This window comes from Aspergillus lucknowensis, assembly GCF_044049455.1.
Source record: "Aspergillus lucknowensis strain CBS 449.75 chromosome Unknown BJX67scaffold_76, whole genome shotgun sequence".
NCBI classification, from domain to species: domain Eukaryota; kingdom Fungi; phylum Ascomycota; class Eurotiomycetes; order Eurotiales; family Aspergillaceae; genus Aspergillus; species Aspergillus lucknowensis.
The window spans coordinates 34,821-50,152 of NW_027263620.1; the positions used below are offsets into that span (position 1 = coordinate 34,821).

Consider the following 15,332-nt stretch of genomic DNA (forward strand, 5'->3'; position numbering starts at 1 on the left):
GCTGGAGGCCTCAACTCGGCCCAGGGCTGACTGCGTTGTCGATGCCTGGAAAGCAGAAGCACGCCCTACGGCGGAGTCGAAACCCTGGTCAGCGAGTGCCCTAAATTAGCCCAAGGGTAGTATGAGATGATGAGAAATCACCCTCCTATATTTTGTTGGGACGTCGTATTTCTTTATCCCCTCGTCTTTTTTGGCAGAGAAGGTGAATGTGAACAATTGAGATCTCACACTCCACCAGCATGAAGCAAACAACACTCCCCCTTCTGCTCCTCGCAGCTGGCTTTCACGCTGACTGGGCGTATGCTGGCGTTCCGCACGCGCACACTCCAAACCAAAGTGAACACCGACTCTTTCGTCGAGACGATGACCCTGCCGACTTTGGCTGGGTTAAGAAGTTCGCGGCCATCGGGGACAGCTATACGGCTGGTATTGGGTCGGGTAACCCTCTTGGCTCGGCGTTTCTGACATTTAACGGCGACCAGGCCTACAGGTGTTCGCGGTACGACACCTCGTATCCCATGATCATTCAGGATGAAATGGGGTTCGAGGACTTTCAGTACGTCGCGTGCAGCGGGGACCGCACAGGGAATATCTACGAGCAGATCAAGGATCTCGACGGGGATATCAATCTGCTTATCATGACGGCGGGCGGGAACGATCTATGCCTCGTATGTTTGATCATGCCATGCGAGCGGCCCCATTACCACAGGCGGATGAGATGCTGACCATCGTGTACCATGACTGTGTATAGTCCTCGATTATCACCCGATGCGTCTTCTCCCCCTACAGCGAGGAAGACTGCCAGGACGTCCTCGACATCGCCCAGGACAACCTCGACTCCATCATGAAGGCCAACTTCGAGATCCTGCTCGATGCCCTCGATGACAAAATGGCCGATGACAGCGTCGTCGTCTTCAACGGCTACGCCCAGTTCTTCAACACCGAGAACGAAGACTGCGCCAAAGAAGAAGACTGGACGCTCTGGAACCCGACCGGCGGCGCCAAACCACTCACCTTGACCATCGAGCGCCGGCAAACGTTCAATGACCTTGTCATCAAGCTCAACGATATCATCCGCGGCGTGGTCGATGATGCCCGCCAGGACGGCGGGCACAAGTACCGGATCGGGTTCAGTAATTGGGATTACTGGCCGAGCAGATATGTGCGCGGCCAGTACTGTGATCCGGCTTCGTCGGGCGAGTACCCGGATGAGGGGGTGCCAGATTTGCAGTTCTTCAAGCCGGATACGAGGCACTTTACCTCGATTGGGGATGATGACAGCGTGAGGGTCGCAGATGCAGAGGAGAGCGAGAGCGAGGCGGTGCGGGCCCGCTCGGAGGAGGTCGATGAGGCCCTGGCCCGGTCTCCGAGTTTCCGACGGACGAGAAATCCCCAGCACCTGGCTCACCAGCGACTTGCAAGGCAGGGTCCCGCGCGGGCAAACTGTCCCGGTGACAAGGATGAGGATCTCCAGCCGTCTGGTGGGGGATGGATCCCGGACGATATCGGGAAGAATTTCCATCCGAATGAGCTGGGGCATTTTACGATCGCGTCGTGGGCGTTGCAGACGGCGGTCAGTCTGCGGGCGGAGGTGCTGGGGGTGACCGCGCCGGAGTGTGAGAGGGTCGACGAGGGAGAATGCTACAGTAACAATCCGGATTTGAGAGCGTACGCCAGTAAGAGCCGTCTGAATGAGCGATATCAGGACTTCTGTGACGATGTGGAGGAACACTATCACGGGGGAGAGAAGGGGTGGGAGTGGTCCGGGACCTACGACAAGGGGACCCCCGAAGAAACCACATTCAAGATAGAGCTGGCCGAAACGACCGATGAGTTTGACAAAGATGAATGTCTGGAGAGCATGGCACGGATCGTGAACGGGTGCGGCCGGGATGACCCGTCTAACCCGATGGACTGGAAGTTTGGCGGTCGCTGGAGACGAGGCGACCACACGTACACTGTCACTCCGCAGCGGGAGCGGCCGTGGCCCAAGGATGGCGAGGACGGAGGAGGGAGGAGGTCGGCAGAGAATCAGAAGCGAGATTATCAAGATGGTGGTCCCATTGAGGAACCGTACGGGAGTTGTGAGAGCTGGTACTTCGGGTCCATCGGCACCTCGTATTCGCTCCAGGGGGCTGGTTGGGCCAACTGGGACTATGGCCAGGACTCGCTGCTGCCGGCCATCGAGGATTGCGTGGGCCGGACAATCACAGGGTGGAATTTCGAATACTACGACGAACCGACCGAGGATGGCTATGAGTGGCGCGCCCATTTTACCACGCCCCCCTGGTCCAATTCTCACTGCTTTGATAATAATAAAGTCCAATTGTTGGCAGGGGGCTGGACGGATGGCTGTAATGGCAGTGGATGACCGGAAGAGGCATGTTGGGATTTTTATGTTACTCTTTATCAAAGTATTCAAATGATATTCTGGCCTGTTCTTTACTCACCAATATACCACAAGGTGGACTACTAGACGACGGGTAGTTTTAAGTCTAACTTATAGTAGGTAACGAGTCTCTCACATCTACAGTAATTCGACAAAGCCGCAGTGCACGCTCCGTTGTTCCAATCCCCGATAATCCTTTCGTCGGCCCACAAATTTGGTAGGCCAGCGGTTTCGAAGGCTGTGCGGAATATGTTTGTTTTTTTAGGGGCAGATTTGAGGTCGCCATACGCGTCTCGCCATGGTTGCCGCACCCTAACATTAACCGGCATAGCAAATCCCATCTCACAGCCCGGCACAAACCTGCTTCGCCAGAACGTCACCGGCAGAGAGCTCTGGAGGAGGACTCCGACCTCCTATTTAGGATGCTTCCCTCAGGCCAAACATTCTATATCGAATATCTTCACACATTATGAAGATTAACGTATAGTGGGTATCTTTGTATAGTAAAGGAGAGCCCAGATCGCCCGAATCATATCATAACGCCCTTGTTCTGCTTCTTGTCGACGTTGTAGTTCCTCCACACGCCGATGGCAGGGATACCAAGGACAAGAAGAGCCGTGGCAGCAATCGATCCGTACATCTGGCTCCGGCCCCAGGCGTAGTTTGCGGCCTCGCGAACTGCAGAGCCCACAGGATACTCCATCTGAGCCAAGTATCCACCCATGTTGAGCTGATCTGTCATCGACTTGAGGTCGTCCGGCAATGCAGACCTCAGAGCCTCGGGGAAGGTGTTATTGTAGATGGCAGCGCCAACGGCGAGCCCAACGGCACCTCCTAGGCTGGAGAAGAGGCCGATCAGCGACAACATCATCGGCACGCCTTCCCTGTCCGCCGAGGCCATTACAGCCATGTCCTGACCGATAACAATAGTACCGCCGCCGAACGCGATGAAGATCTGGCACATGACAAGGTAGCCGATGTCGTCGTGTTGCCCGCGGAAGTGGATCATCAGACCCGCCCCCAGGATGAGAAGTGGCAGACCAAAGCAGAGACATGCGTACTTGAAATGCTTCGTGTAGCGGATATACACCCCAAAAACCACGCCCCAGAAGCAGGACCCGACGTTGTAGATCTGAAGCATGTAGCCAGCCATCGCCTCATTGAGATTGTAAACAACAATGCAGAAGTTGTAGAAGTATAGATCCCAGCAGTAAAAGGCGAAGAACGACAGTGCCGACATGCAGCAGGCTCCCAGCACGGTGCGCTGTTTCAAGAGCTCGTAGCTAATGAAATGCACGCGTGCACCCCACTTCTCCCATGCAGCAAAAACGAAGAGTAGGACGAAGCCGACCACCACCATGGCGATGAAGGTAGCGTCTTGATACTGGGTACGTCCATCATTCGCCAAACTAAAGGGAAGCAGCAGGAGAACCCAAGCAGCCATCAACAAAGTGGCGCCGATCACTACACCAGTTAGCACGTCCAAGCACATGTAGGTTTATAGGCAGCGTACAGTCAAACTCATGCACATAATGGTAGATTGACTGCATCGTGGTCCGGCCACTTCGCTCTCGCTGGTACAGCCCCATCCTTTCGGCCTTTTTCTGGTAGTATTTAAACACAACGGCAAGCGGCGCAAAGGCAACAGTGTTGATAATCGCAAAGGCGCCGTAGGCCCAGCGCCAGGTGGCTATCTTCAGGAAGTGTTGGCCAGCAAGGGGGCCAGCAAAAGCCGTGCATATAAATGGAGTTTGCGAGAAGGCAAAGGTAAACGCTCGGTTGCGCATGCCAGAGCTGTCGGCGATAAAGACGTCCATGGTAAGGAAGAGAGCTGTGTAGCCAACCCAGAAAAGGACGTAGCCGGCAGCGTACGAGTCGGGGTTGTTGCAAGCAGCGACAATGATCAGGCCGAGGATATAGACGCCGAGGAAGATGATGAAGCCCTCAGCACGGCCCCAGAGGTTGAGGACTTTGGCAATTGGGAGTTTGAGCACACCACCAATAATGCTGTAGAGGATATTGGCCGTTGCGACCTGCGGAGCAGAGGCGAAGGAGGCGTAGGCGTTGTTGATGACGGTACTGCTAATGGACGACTGGAGGGCCAGCAAAAAGAAGCATACCCAGATCCTGTATTGAGAAACCCCTTATTAATAAAGCCACACCTTCAACAAACGTAGCAATCCACCCACCAAGCATAGGTAGCCCAGACAGCCTTCTTGCTCCAGACCATGGCCGCCGCCTCGGCCTTCTGCACACCAATGTGGGCATTATGTGTGATTCTGTCGGGGTTCTGCTCGACTTCCTTCTCATTGCGAGCGAAAAGGCTGAGATCCGACGAGTCGCTGTCTTCGATGACACGGTCTGGGGGCTCCTTGGGCTCCCTGGGCTCCTCGGACCGACCCTCCGCGGGGGTGCGGTCGGCGGGGGAGATGATTTTATCCAAAATGGCCATGGTGAGGGAAGGTGGTGCGCAGGGCACCAAAATTTTGACTCAAGGTTGAGGAATGACGGAAAGGGAGGAAGCTCCGGGCGCAGAAAGTCACGTCCATCCTTATGAAGGGAGCTGGAGGAGGACTTCGGTCGGCGCATGGGGCGAAATCGGCTGCGACTGCAATATTTTCTTTTTCTCGACTCCACGAACGGTTTCTCCGTCCAATCGCACTGTCTGACGGATCAGATAAGCCGATGGCGCCCCTGCACAAAGATCAGATAACTGGTCACAACAACGCCTGCTCCACGGTTAGCCTGCGACATGACTCTGACTTTTTCTCCCCACTCCCTGGAATGCCAACATGCGCGACTCATACGTTGAAGCGGCCGGCATTTCCACTAGAGTTGAAGATAAATTCTCGCTCACGACATTCCCTCGCAGATCCCCTTTATGAATCAAGATGCATGCAGGAGCGTCAGTCCGCATTTCGTGGTAGGAGCAGAACACCAGAACCGCTCGCCTCATCCGGAGACTCTGGATTGAAGAACCCTATATCAACGAGCATATACATGCATATACTGAGCAGATGCACAACGTCAATTATGTCAATTTCAAGAAGGGCAGGTTTAAGCTACCCAGCAAATAATAATTCGGCTGTGTCAAAACGTATTCCCGAGACGTCCACAGGCTCGTCCGGACGTGGCCGACTCAGACAACCCACCACTCTTGCCGCTGAAAGTTTCTGTAAAGCCCAGACCCTCGCTCGACCAGGTTTTTGGGTTCTTTTCTGATTAGTCCGAGTGACCGAATCCTCGTACAAAGCTGCTTGCATATAAATAAAAATTTTTTCCAATCGGACCCGTTCGTGCAACATGCATCCAAGCTGTGACAGTCACAATGCGTTGCTTGATCCCTGTCGAGGCTCAGAATAATCTCTCAGAAGCCAGGTACAAATATCGTCGTCATTTCCCTCCCCGTGTAAGTTCTCGACCAGCCTTGGAGTTGGAGTTCCTGTCTCTCCGTCCTCTTCCAGGGCAACGAATACACTAGCCACGATTGAGCTTAGAGCGAGCTAGCGGCGAGTCGCCGAAAAAACTTAGTCGACGTCTTGAAAAAAAGAAATGTCATGTTCTCTCGAGAATATGGTCGCGTGACGGGGTCCGCTGGGAAGAAGCAAGAGCTGAAAAAAAAAAAAAAAAAAAAGAAGTCAAGTGCTTCCAACGAGAATCGAACTCGTGCTTGCGGATTGCAACTCCTTTAGATAGGAATTGTCATAATTTAATATGAGACCGCCGTCCTAACCACTAGACTATGGAAACATGCTGTTCTCCCGTCGCCTTCCTGGTCTTTATCAGCTAGCTATTTTCCGTCGCATTTTGCATCAGTTACTGTTCATCCCACCACGGCGGTCGAAGTATGCCAAACCACATTTAATGAACGCATTGGAGACCTCGAGTATAGTATATGGAAGACTGAGATTTTCATAATAATCCTAGCCACCATGAGCTATCAAACAATACTATGCAGTGTTTGAAAACAGGTACATATCCCACTTGGAATACATTTTGTGCCAAGCCAACCACCCTCGATCTCACTTTCACATGCCTCCCGCCCGAAGACGCAGATGTCAACTTTTCCAGATTGATAAACCAAACATCAACGGTGTTGACTCATCGATTGGTCATCTTAAACCCAGACAGCCATCAGACCCACAAACAACCTGGACCGCTGACTCCGACAATGTGACACGATCTCCGTCCCGTCCATACATGGACATCCACAGTAGGTACACTCGCAAGATCCGAATCCGGAAGTCCAAGCGATGGCACCCAAAAAACCAAAAACCTTAACGAGGGCGATCCCACTTCGAGGAGATACTCCGAAGTTAACTCGCAACCCAGCACAACCCGCCCCTCGTTGTCAGCGGCTGGGGTGTGGGTAACGGTCGCGTCGCCCCGCCAAACCGTTGATCGGGAAGGGATAAACCACAGCACAAAGTGCTCAGCAGTTCTGGACCTGGGCCGCTGCGAGGAGACTGATAACCGGAATCTGGGTTCCGTGATCATGGGCCTTGGCTACTGGTGTCCTCCCACTCCGACTAGTGGTAGTAGTATATGTATCCGTGAGCGATGATCATGGTAGCTATCTGGCCAGAATGATGATCGGCTACCCTTGAAGGAGGGACGACCTATCGAGGTAGATAGATGGTGGGGAGTTGGAACTGCAGCCGGCCCGGTAAGCATTGAAGCGAGTTGAAGCCTCCGAGGACAGGATAGGAGACCGGGTGCCGAGCCGGAAGGGAGAAACTACTCGCAGACATCTGTGGAACAAAAGCTCCAATATGGACACCCCAACGCCCAATAGAAACTCAAAAGCGTACAAAAACCTTGGGAAAAAGCGGAAATTACCTACTCAACGCGCGGGTTTCCCTAAACCTGGAACTCCATGTGTTAAATCTTAATGTGCCGAGAATGCTGTTGCGGACCAGGTGGATCAACAAGCTTAATACGATCGACCTGCCTTGCCTGGCGCCTTGCCTCGATGCAGTATATTCGTCCGTCGGGCGGGGATCGGGAGATGGATGACTGAAGAAAAAATCAACTGCTGCGGTGGGATCCGCGCGATCTTCGTGTTCCTCGACCCACGTGAGATGGCATATGATTATGGTCGTTCGAGGTCTGGGGAGGGAGGGGATGAGAAACCTTGATACACCCAACCTCTTGGCGAGGATGGAGCAAGGAGTGGTGAGTAGACTGGGAGCACGAATTTACGTGCAGGGTTCACGTAAGGTCTAATATCCTTGGCTCCAGAAGAGAATAAGCTGTCACGGGTTTCAATGACGTGTATCTGCAAACTCATATAGCTCATCACCAAAGTTGGGTATCTCTGTTGGCGGTGTGGTAAGAAGAGAAAGAAAAAATAGCGTTGTGCCGGTCGAGAAGGGGAAACGACGAAGCATATCATACAAGATTGAGTAACGGATTGTTCCTACCCGAAGAGGGATGAAATGGTCGCCCAGAAGAGAATAATCCACCAGAGGTACGAAGGAAGGAAGTACAGACGTTGGGGCATCGATTAAAGGTCATAAGGAAGTAGGATGGGCATGAGAGATGCAAATGTCAAGAACCAGACACCCTCCGAGTCGCCGCCGAGATATGCGAACAGAAGCCGAGTCATAAATCAATGTAGTTGTCCGATCAGGCGGCTCTCACCTCCCCCACATCCTAGTCGCCGCATTATTCTTGCCTGCCGGTCGGAGAGAATCTCGACTTGATCGGCCACTGGCGTCTGGGCTGGATGCAGAAGGATATGCGGGTTCGGATGTGATCTGAATAGTGGTGTGTTGGTAGACCTTTCCCATGGGAGCCAGTTCGACGCCAGCCGGCTGCACAATGTTGTCTGTCGAGCTGTCCCGCGTCACATCGTCGTCGTCTCCGCCTTTAAAGGTGCGGAGAGCGCTGATGTCTGTTCGCATAATCTTGGGGTCCGCAGTAATGGTTGTTAGAGGATTGGTACCGCGATTCTTGCCGCTGGTGAATCGGTTGTAGCTGCGGTCAGCACTCGGCTCGGAATCTAGAATCAGGTTCTTCCGAGTGAGAGTGTAGAGTAGCACATCGACCAGCCCAGAGCTAGTGATCAATGCTCCAGCGACGCAAAAGTAGACGATGCTCGGCGTGCTGCCTCTTGCGGTTGCCATACGTCCAGCCGCCAAGGGAAGAGAGAGCACGATATAGGCGATGGGATATATAACCATGTATCCGACAACACGGCGAAGGCGCCGTAAACTCTCCACATGGGTGCTTCCCAGGATATTAGATTGCTTGATACGCCGGCGGAGCTGAAACCACAGAACGGCATATAGGCAAACCGTGCCAAACTCGGCGAGGAAAATCCAAACGTAGTGCGTCCAAAGGCGCATGGATTCGTAGTCTTCGTTGATCCAACACTGCAATATATTAGCGGTGAAATCTGGGAGGAGGGGAAAAGGACAAAACCCTACCCAAGCACCTGAGGGGACGAACACATCTGCCCCGTAAAGCGCAATTGGGATAATTACGAGAACCAGAACAAATGCCCAGAGACCGACCACAATTGAAACAAAGACTGGGTAGGTCAACTTGCGGCCCAAGGCAACTAGATAGAACGTGTGGAAGGCGATGGCTAGAACGAAAATCCCGCTTGCCGGGTCTCCGACTTGAAGCCCAAGGCCCTGGAGAAAGCAAGCCGCCGTTGAGGTTTGAACACTGTTCTCCGCGAACCATTTGGTACAGATCAAGAAGCCGAGAGATTGTATGAGATCCGCAATAACCAGGTTATAGATGAGGATGACATATTGATTGTAACCAATATACCGCGTGTAGTTCGAACGCCAAAAAACCAATCGATAAGTGACGAAACTAATTAAGGACAGGGTTGCGATGGTGGAGAGGGTAGCCATGACGAAGACGGCGACCAGCCCTCGACGATGGTCGTTTGGGAGGGGGTCAATACTGAGTGACCCGGTATCGCCCTCTGTGTAAGCCACGCGCGGCGTAAGGACATGGTCGCCGTTATGGCTGTCGCCAAAGGAGGATACAACGTCGATGAGGCTCATGCTTGCCGCGTGGTCCAGAGCAGTGCAATGCCTGTAGATACTGCAAGCATTATCTCGTCTCAACACCTGGGTTTTCTGCGGGGACACGCACGCCCTGATGAGGAGCCTTTGGCGTGATTAAGGGTTTGATGACGAGGGGACTGCGGCGACACTGCGGATTCAAATAATGGCAGGCTTAGTTCATCTCATCCTGTGTTCGTGGGAGGATTGGAGGGATTCACGGCTCTCATAATAAGAAAAGAAAAAGAAAAGAATGAGGGACAAGAGTTGGAGGAGGAGGGATCAAAAGCAAGAAGTGGTGGCGGCAAAGTGATCCGCCTTAACTGGAAAAAGAAAAGGATCAGAGATCGATAAGTTCGCCCTGACATGCGTCAAGGACAGAAGAAAAGCCTGAGGTTTTGAGTTTGCACCATGCAACTCGAAGTCAACGAACCCCACGAGGTGTTCCGAAATTCACACGCGATGTGGATCGCAGTCACATTAACGGACATGGGTGGACATGAGCGGATCAGCCCGGAGAGGATCCATGGACCAAACGATCAGGAAAGGGGGGGGGAGGTTCGGTGAAATCGAGAAACGAATTGGAATGGGGAACAGAATGGGGAACAGAACGGAGAACAGAACGGAGAAAGTGATGGAGGCCGCTCAATATTTTCCCGAATTGGCTGTGAGGAGCTGATGGAAAGGAAGAGGCGAAACGGCACAGCAAATAGTCGATGTTGGTCTGACATTTGACTCTGGGGCTGGAGGCCAATGGCAAGAACAGGGCCCATGAGCCCCTCTCGATCAAGTCCCAACTCGGCTCATAGGCTGATTGTTGCGAGGATTCACAGGGGTTTGACGCAGCACAGTCAGCGTTGGAGGAACGCTGGAGGAGAGGCTCTCTTGGCCTCGAACGATGGAAGAGAGCCTTTCAAGGCCACATGGCGGAGGCTCACACCGCAAGAGCACGCTCTGCTCATGCCCAACGCCAAGGTCACACTCGAAAGCTTGCCTGCGACTTCAAAGCAAGCGCATGTTGTTGTGACTCTTCTGTCACCCCGCCAGGCACAGAGAATCTCAGACTCTGGCAGCCACGAGCCAGCCTGGCCAACAAAGGCTGGCCTCTCCAATCAAATGGCTTTCGATTTCTCAAGGCCCCCGCCTTCTAGAATCCACACGGACCCGCTTTGCTGATCGGGCAGTTTCAAAGCAACTCCCGGATTACTTTCTCTTTCTGGATTAGTCACCGATGATCTATGTCTCAAGGGGAAGTCCTTAGCAGCCTCCCTTCAGTGATGATCCGTGGAATTCGTGCAGCTTCATCCAGCATTTGCACGAAAGAGGCTTTTCTCAGGGCCGTCAGGACGACAATCTTCATCAGAATCGTTCAGCCGCTCAGTTTTTCAGTTCCATCTACCATATGAACCATGGAACGTTCATCCGAGTCATCTTATTTCATTTGATGGACGTGCTTCTGATGGCATTTTTGACGGCGAGTCAGCGGGGCAGGGGTGTCTTCTCTGTACATGTGATGGAAGGGGTGAGACGTGATTTCCCAATCATTGTCTTGTCGTTGCTCGCAACGAGGAGGTGAAGAAGGCGTCGCCGGCCTTGGCTTTCGTGGTAATTTGAATTGGGTTCGATAGTTTTCTGTCCGATGTCGTCTTTTCTTTGTCCAGACCTTGCACGCTATTTCTTTGCGGCGACAGGGTGTTTCGCCGGCAGGTCTTTCAACGACCGAGCTTCCTTATCATGCTGTCCGATCGGGAGAATGACCGGAGGCGTGTGAGTCTCTGGAAGAAAGCGGATCACGATGTCAAATGGCAAAGAGAGTCCGAGGAGGGGACGAGCCAAGGCAAGTCAGGTGACAGAACGACTCGCGGGTTCGGTGCCTTCGTTGCCTTGCCTGCCATCTTCTTCCATCCAGACCACCCTTGGGCCATCCCCGCGCTTCCTGTGATTGGCAGTTGGTCTTGAGCAGGCGCAGTGAAAAGCCAGCATGGCACCGATCCTCTTGCCACTTCGTGAACGAATCATTGTCGACAACGGATTGGAAATCAGAACTTGACCGCTTGGACTCAGCCCACCCACGCGCTATGCAGGGGTTCTCATCTCCCATTCGCTGGGTAAAAAGGCGGGGAAGACATGTGTCGAGGTCGGGTTGGGTGGAACTGTGCCAGAACTGGGCTCGAGGTGGGAGTTCCTCGACTGGGATCCGGCTCTTTTGCCAGCTGAACAGATGTCATGCAGGGAACACACATGGATTTCAGCGAACCCCTGAAGGTTCAATAAAAGTGAACCTGTATTGGAAGACGGCGAACCTCTGGTGAAGCATCAGGATAAAGTTTTGCTTGCGCTGAATACCTGAATCCTTCACCACTTCGAGTTCGGCCTGGCTCGCTCCTTCGACTTCGTGAGAGTTCGTCTTCTCCTTTGAAATCCGCTCGTCATCCTTTCGAATCAGGCTGAATGGCTTCAACCTTGGATCATCAGTCCTCGTTTCCCACAGCACCAATCTGGAGTATCCGAGTCTGGAATCTGGCTCATCTTGCGACTCTTGTGACCTGCCATCATCTCCGCCGGATTCTCCAGAGCCAAGATTCTCTGGAATCAAGAGCTTGGGGAGGCGGAAACTATTGATTTTTCCCGATCGACAGTGATCCCCAGCCGGCGCTAAAACTCACACAGGCATCCAGCGAAGAAATAGTTGGCCCAGGCAGAGTCGGACGCAATGCGTCTCCAGGCTTTGTGATGGAGTTCTTCTGAACGCATCCTTGAGCGATCATTGGTTGAATAACTATCATCCTTTGGTTCGCGGACAGCGCAGGGAGTATCATCAAGTCGTTCTTCACTTTGTTGATTCACGGAAGGTAGTCACAGCGAGCCATCTTGCTTTCTTGGGCTCCATTGCGAAGCCGTCGTTAAAGAGTCGAGTGACGACCCGCCATGACTCGGCCAACTTAAATATGACGTCGACAACGTCTGTAGACCCCTTCCACTTTTCACGTCTTCCTGCTTTGTTCCTCTTCTCAGCTCATCGGTCATTTTCACACGCCGACTCGCCCTCAGATGCTGTCGATGAACAAACCTTGACTCCCAATCCGGCCTCATCCAATTCTCTGATCGTTTGAACCCACGCAATTGATCATCGAACCCGTTAGCCGCTCCTGGTCCCCAGACTTGCGCTTTTGGTCTGCACCACATGATCATTTCGGTGTCAGAGCTGCCTGCCAATGGACTCGTTCAACGGTAAGTCTTCATGTGTCTTGGTAACCGGCCCGTTCTTCGTCTTCAGGGTCGCGTTACAGTCACCCCGTCAGGAGGTCGATATCTTACGTCAAAGTTTTGTACTGCGGCTGACCGCCGGGTGGCTGTTAAGGTAGCGTCAGAGCGCGACCCTGAAGGCGAAGAAGAAGGAGTCGGTTAGCTCGAGAAAAACAATGTCTGATGATTGGATTGCGCAGATATTTAATATCTTAAACTCCGTCGCAGCGTTGCCTGCCGGTGTTGGTATTCTGGACGCGGCAGCACAGTTTGAATTCGGGACATTCTGGATGGAGGTCAAGGAACTGAGGTACAGCTTCAACACTTGGCCTCCGTAAGCCGTATACTTGACTGATATGCCATCTTGGCGTAGCTATCTTCACGGCTCTGAATACAGAGCACCAGATTTGCGCCCTGACCAATATATTCTCCGGGAATTAAACCCGCGTGGACAGGCCAAAGTCTCGACCGGAGAGTTTCGAAGTTTCGCCTTCGAAAGATTTATCGTGATGGAGTCCCATACTGGTCTTGCTTCAATTTACTTGGTCTGCTTTTGTCCAAACTGGGACCAGCCCCAGACGGAGCAACAAAGTGCGATTTCTATCTCCCAATGACTGCCATGTATGGGAGATGGTGTGATCAGCTTGCTCCAGCCAGAGCAAGCTGCGAACGGCCGTTTATGTTCCAATGCACTTGGAAGAAAATGGGTTCTGGTACTTCTGGGCAATTTGAATATTTCCTCGGCGCTTCTCTTGGTGGTTTCGCAAAATATGGTGTCGGATCGTGGCGGAATGTTATCCTGCGAGAGAAGTATCGCTTGGCCAACGGTGAGCCGATTACTCTGGGCCGCTAGTGCTTTCGACGGTCTCCGGAGCTTGTCTACAACAGCAAAAACATACCGATTGGCAATTGTGCCGAGCTTTACCCATTTCTTCACCTTCTGGAGTAAGCTCTTGGCCTTCACGGCATCACTGTGTTGTCATCAACGATTTCGCTAATTGAAATGGTTCATTGCAGAGAGTCCGAGAAATCAATCCCGGAAGTTTACGAGCTTGCTTCGAAGAAGGCTGTGTTGGCTCCTCCAGTGTACCAGGAAGACCCAGCAATTCAAGGATTGTACAATCCATGCGCCAATTTTCTCGGGCGCAAAAGACTCCATGGGGCAAATCCCGCGAATTTCCGGTGGGCCAGATAAAGTCAAAATAGGCGATACGCGATGTCCTGAGACGGCGTCTGACCGCCGAATCGACCGGATAGGGTAATCTGGACCACTAGGCCACGATATCAAGACGTTTGGTCTGACATGCCCTGAGGCTGCTTTTGGTCTGCACCATCGGTAGCACACTTTTAGTTATTAGGATCCTTGCTTAGCCTGCCAACAGAAAGATGGTACATGTATTTGGAGAGGAGTCTCGATATAACCTGATGTATCTAACTCATGAGTACGCCATATCAAAACATCACTGGCAGCATCATGGCCCCTCTGGAGGCCTCCAGGCATGTCAAAGCTTTGAATTCCAAATAGACCAGGTGTATTGCTGCATTTGAACATCTTTTAAATTGATTGAATTAATAACTCAACATCTGCAAATGCAACAGCTTCAAAATACACTGTATTTGGATGTATACTTCTGTTCGCCAGTGCTTCTTTGCTGCTTTTGGACAAGGCTACTAACAAATTCCTCGCAGCAGTGTCTGATAGTCTGCTTACCATACTAAATCTCGTGACTATTTGATGGACAGTCCGCTAAATAGTGGCTTTCCGATGGATGAAGCGAGTCCTCATCCTTGTATCACGGCTCAGTTCAGCCAACAACACCTTGCCTTGCGTCCCCTCGGGCTTTTTGTCCCATTCATGGGTACATTTTCGACGCCTTGCCAAGGACAACGATGAGATGAGAGGAAGCGAGCGGCTTTCTCTGCGTTGAGAATCCGACAGGATGCCGCAGCGTCAAAAAGAGCGTGACGGATAAAGGCGGAATTTCAATCATTTTTGCCCGCCGGGTTTCCAATTGACGATGATAGTATCTCATTGGCTGGTATTTTGCTGGGGAAGGCCAATAATATTGGAAAGAGGTGTTCCAGAAAGAATAGTGCCAGACTGAGGTCGCGAGTTGAATCCCTGGTCATACCGGGACATCTGCTCGGCTCAGGGATGTGATGAACGATCACATCCCTGAGAGTTGACTGCACCTGAATCATGCCTGGACTCACGAACGGTCGGGTCGCTCGAGGGCCGAGCCAGTCGCGAGTGGACAGACTCTCAATTGCCGATCATCAGTCTTCCTCTTGCGGGCACTGACAAAAACGTTCGAGGAGTCTCACACTTGCCATGTTGCTGCCGGAAGGCATCAACCAAAGTCATGCCAGGAGAGCAGAACCAGAAGCCTCCTGAAGGCTGGGACATCTCCAAAAACGGCCACCAAAGATTAGAGGAGAATGCGAGCTGACGCTCTCCAAGTCGGATTACTTTCAGCTCGTCGATCCTGCGGAGGCCACGCTTCCCCAGTCTTCTTTCATGTCCGACTCGCCAGGGTGGCGATCTCTCGTCCTTTCTTGTGTGATTGGCACAGACTTGGGACGTGAGCTGAACGAATCCTGCAGATCACTGATAGTGCTGTCGGGTGAAGTTCGCTTTTCTTTTTTTCCTTCATCAAATCCTCCAGAGTCGG

General features: G+C 52.5%; 4 protein-coding genes and 1 non-coding gene across 5 annotated transcripts; 2 read left to right on the top strand and 3 right to left on the bottom strand.

The window, feature by feature from the left end:
- Window positions 1-239: 239 nt before the first annotated feature.
- BJX67DRAFT_375617 (SGNH/GDSL hydrolase family protein) lies at window positions 240-2,371 on the top strand (the record flags this gene model as incomplete). The annotated part of the gene is made up of 4 exons (XM_071031719.1): window positions 240-298; window positions 338-668; window positions 752-2,019; window positions 2,083-2,371. The coding sequence occupies 4 exons, from the start codon at window positions 240-242 to the stop codon at window positions 2,369-2,371; spliced, it is 1,947 nt and encodes a 648-aa protein (XP_070880934.1).
- Window positions 2,372-2,824: 453 nt separating this feature from the next.
- sit2 (putative siderochrome-iron transporter) lies at window positions 2,825-4,992 on the bottom strand. Its single transcript, XM_071027242.1, has 3 exons — window positions 4,579-4,992; window positions 3,903-4,516; window positions 2,825-3,853 (listed from the first exon to the last, which is right to left on the bottom strand). The coding sequence occupies exons 1-3, from the start codon at window positions 4,839-4,841 to the stop codon at window positions 2,919-2,921; spliced, it is 1,812 nt and encodes a 603-aa protein (XP_070880935.1). The 5' UTR covers window positions 4,842-4,992; the 3' UTR covers window positions 2,825-2,918.
- Window positions 4,993-6,032: 1,040 nt separating this feature from the next.
- BJX67DRAFT_t93 lies at window positions 6,033-6,139 on the bottom strand. Its single transcript has one exon. It is a non-coding gene; the product is annotated as a tRNA-Met (tRNA).
- Window positions 6,140-7,457: 1,318 nt separating this feature from the next.
- Window positions 7,458-9,654, bottom strand: gprC. The gene is made up of 3 exons (XM_071027244.1): window positions 9,636-9,654; window positions 8,821-9,565; window positions 7,458-8,766 (listed from the first exon to the last, which is right to left on the bottom strand). The coding sequence occupies exons 2-3, from the start codon at window positions 9,412-9,414 to the stop codon at window positions 8,029-8,031; spliced, it is 1,332 nt and encodes a 443-aa protein (XP_070880936.1). The 5' UTR covers window positions 9,415-9,565; window positions 9,636-9,654; the 3' UTR covers window positions 7,458-8,028.
- A 3,430-nt stretch (window positions 9,655-13,084) lies between these two features.
- BJX67DRAFT_316325 (uncharacterized protein) lies at window positions 13,085-14,226 on the top strand. Its single transcript, XM_071027245.1, has 3 exons — window positions 13,085-13,605; window positions 13,678-13,918; window positions 13,974-14,226. The coding sequence occupies exons 1-3, from the start codon at window positions 13,284-13,286 to the stop codon at window positions 14,029-14,031; spliced, it is 621 nt and encodes a 206-aa protein (XP_070880937.1). The 5' UTR covers window positions 13,085-13,283; the 3' UTR covers window positions 14,032-14,226.
- The last annotated feature ends 1,106 nt before the right edge of the window (window positions 14,227-15,332 follow it).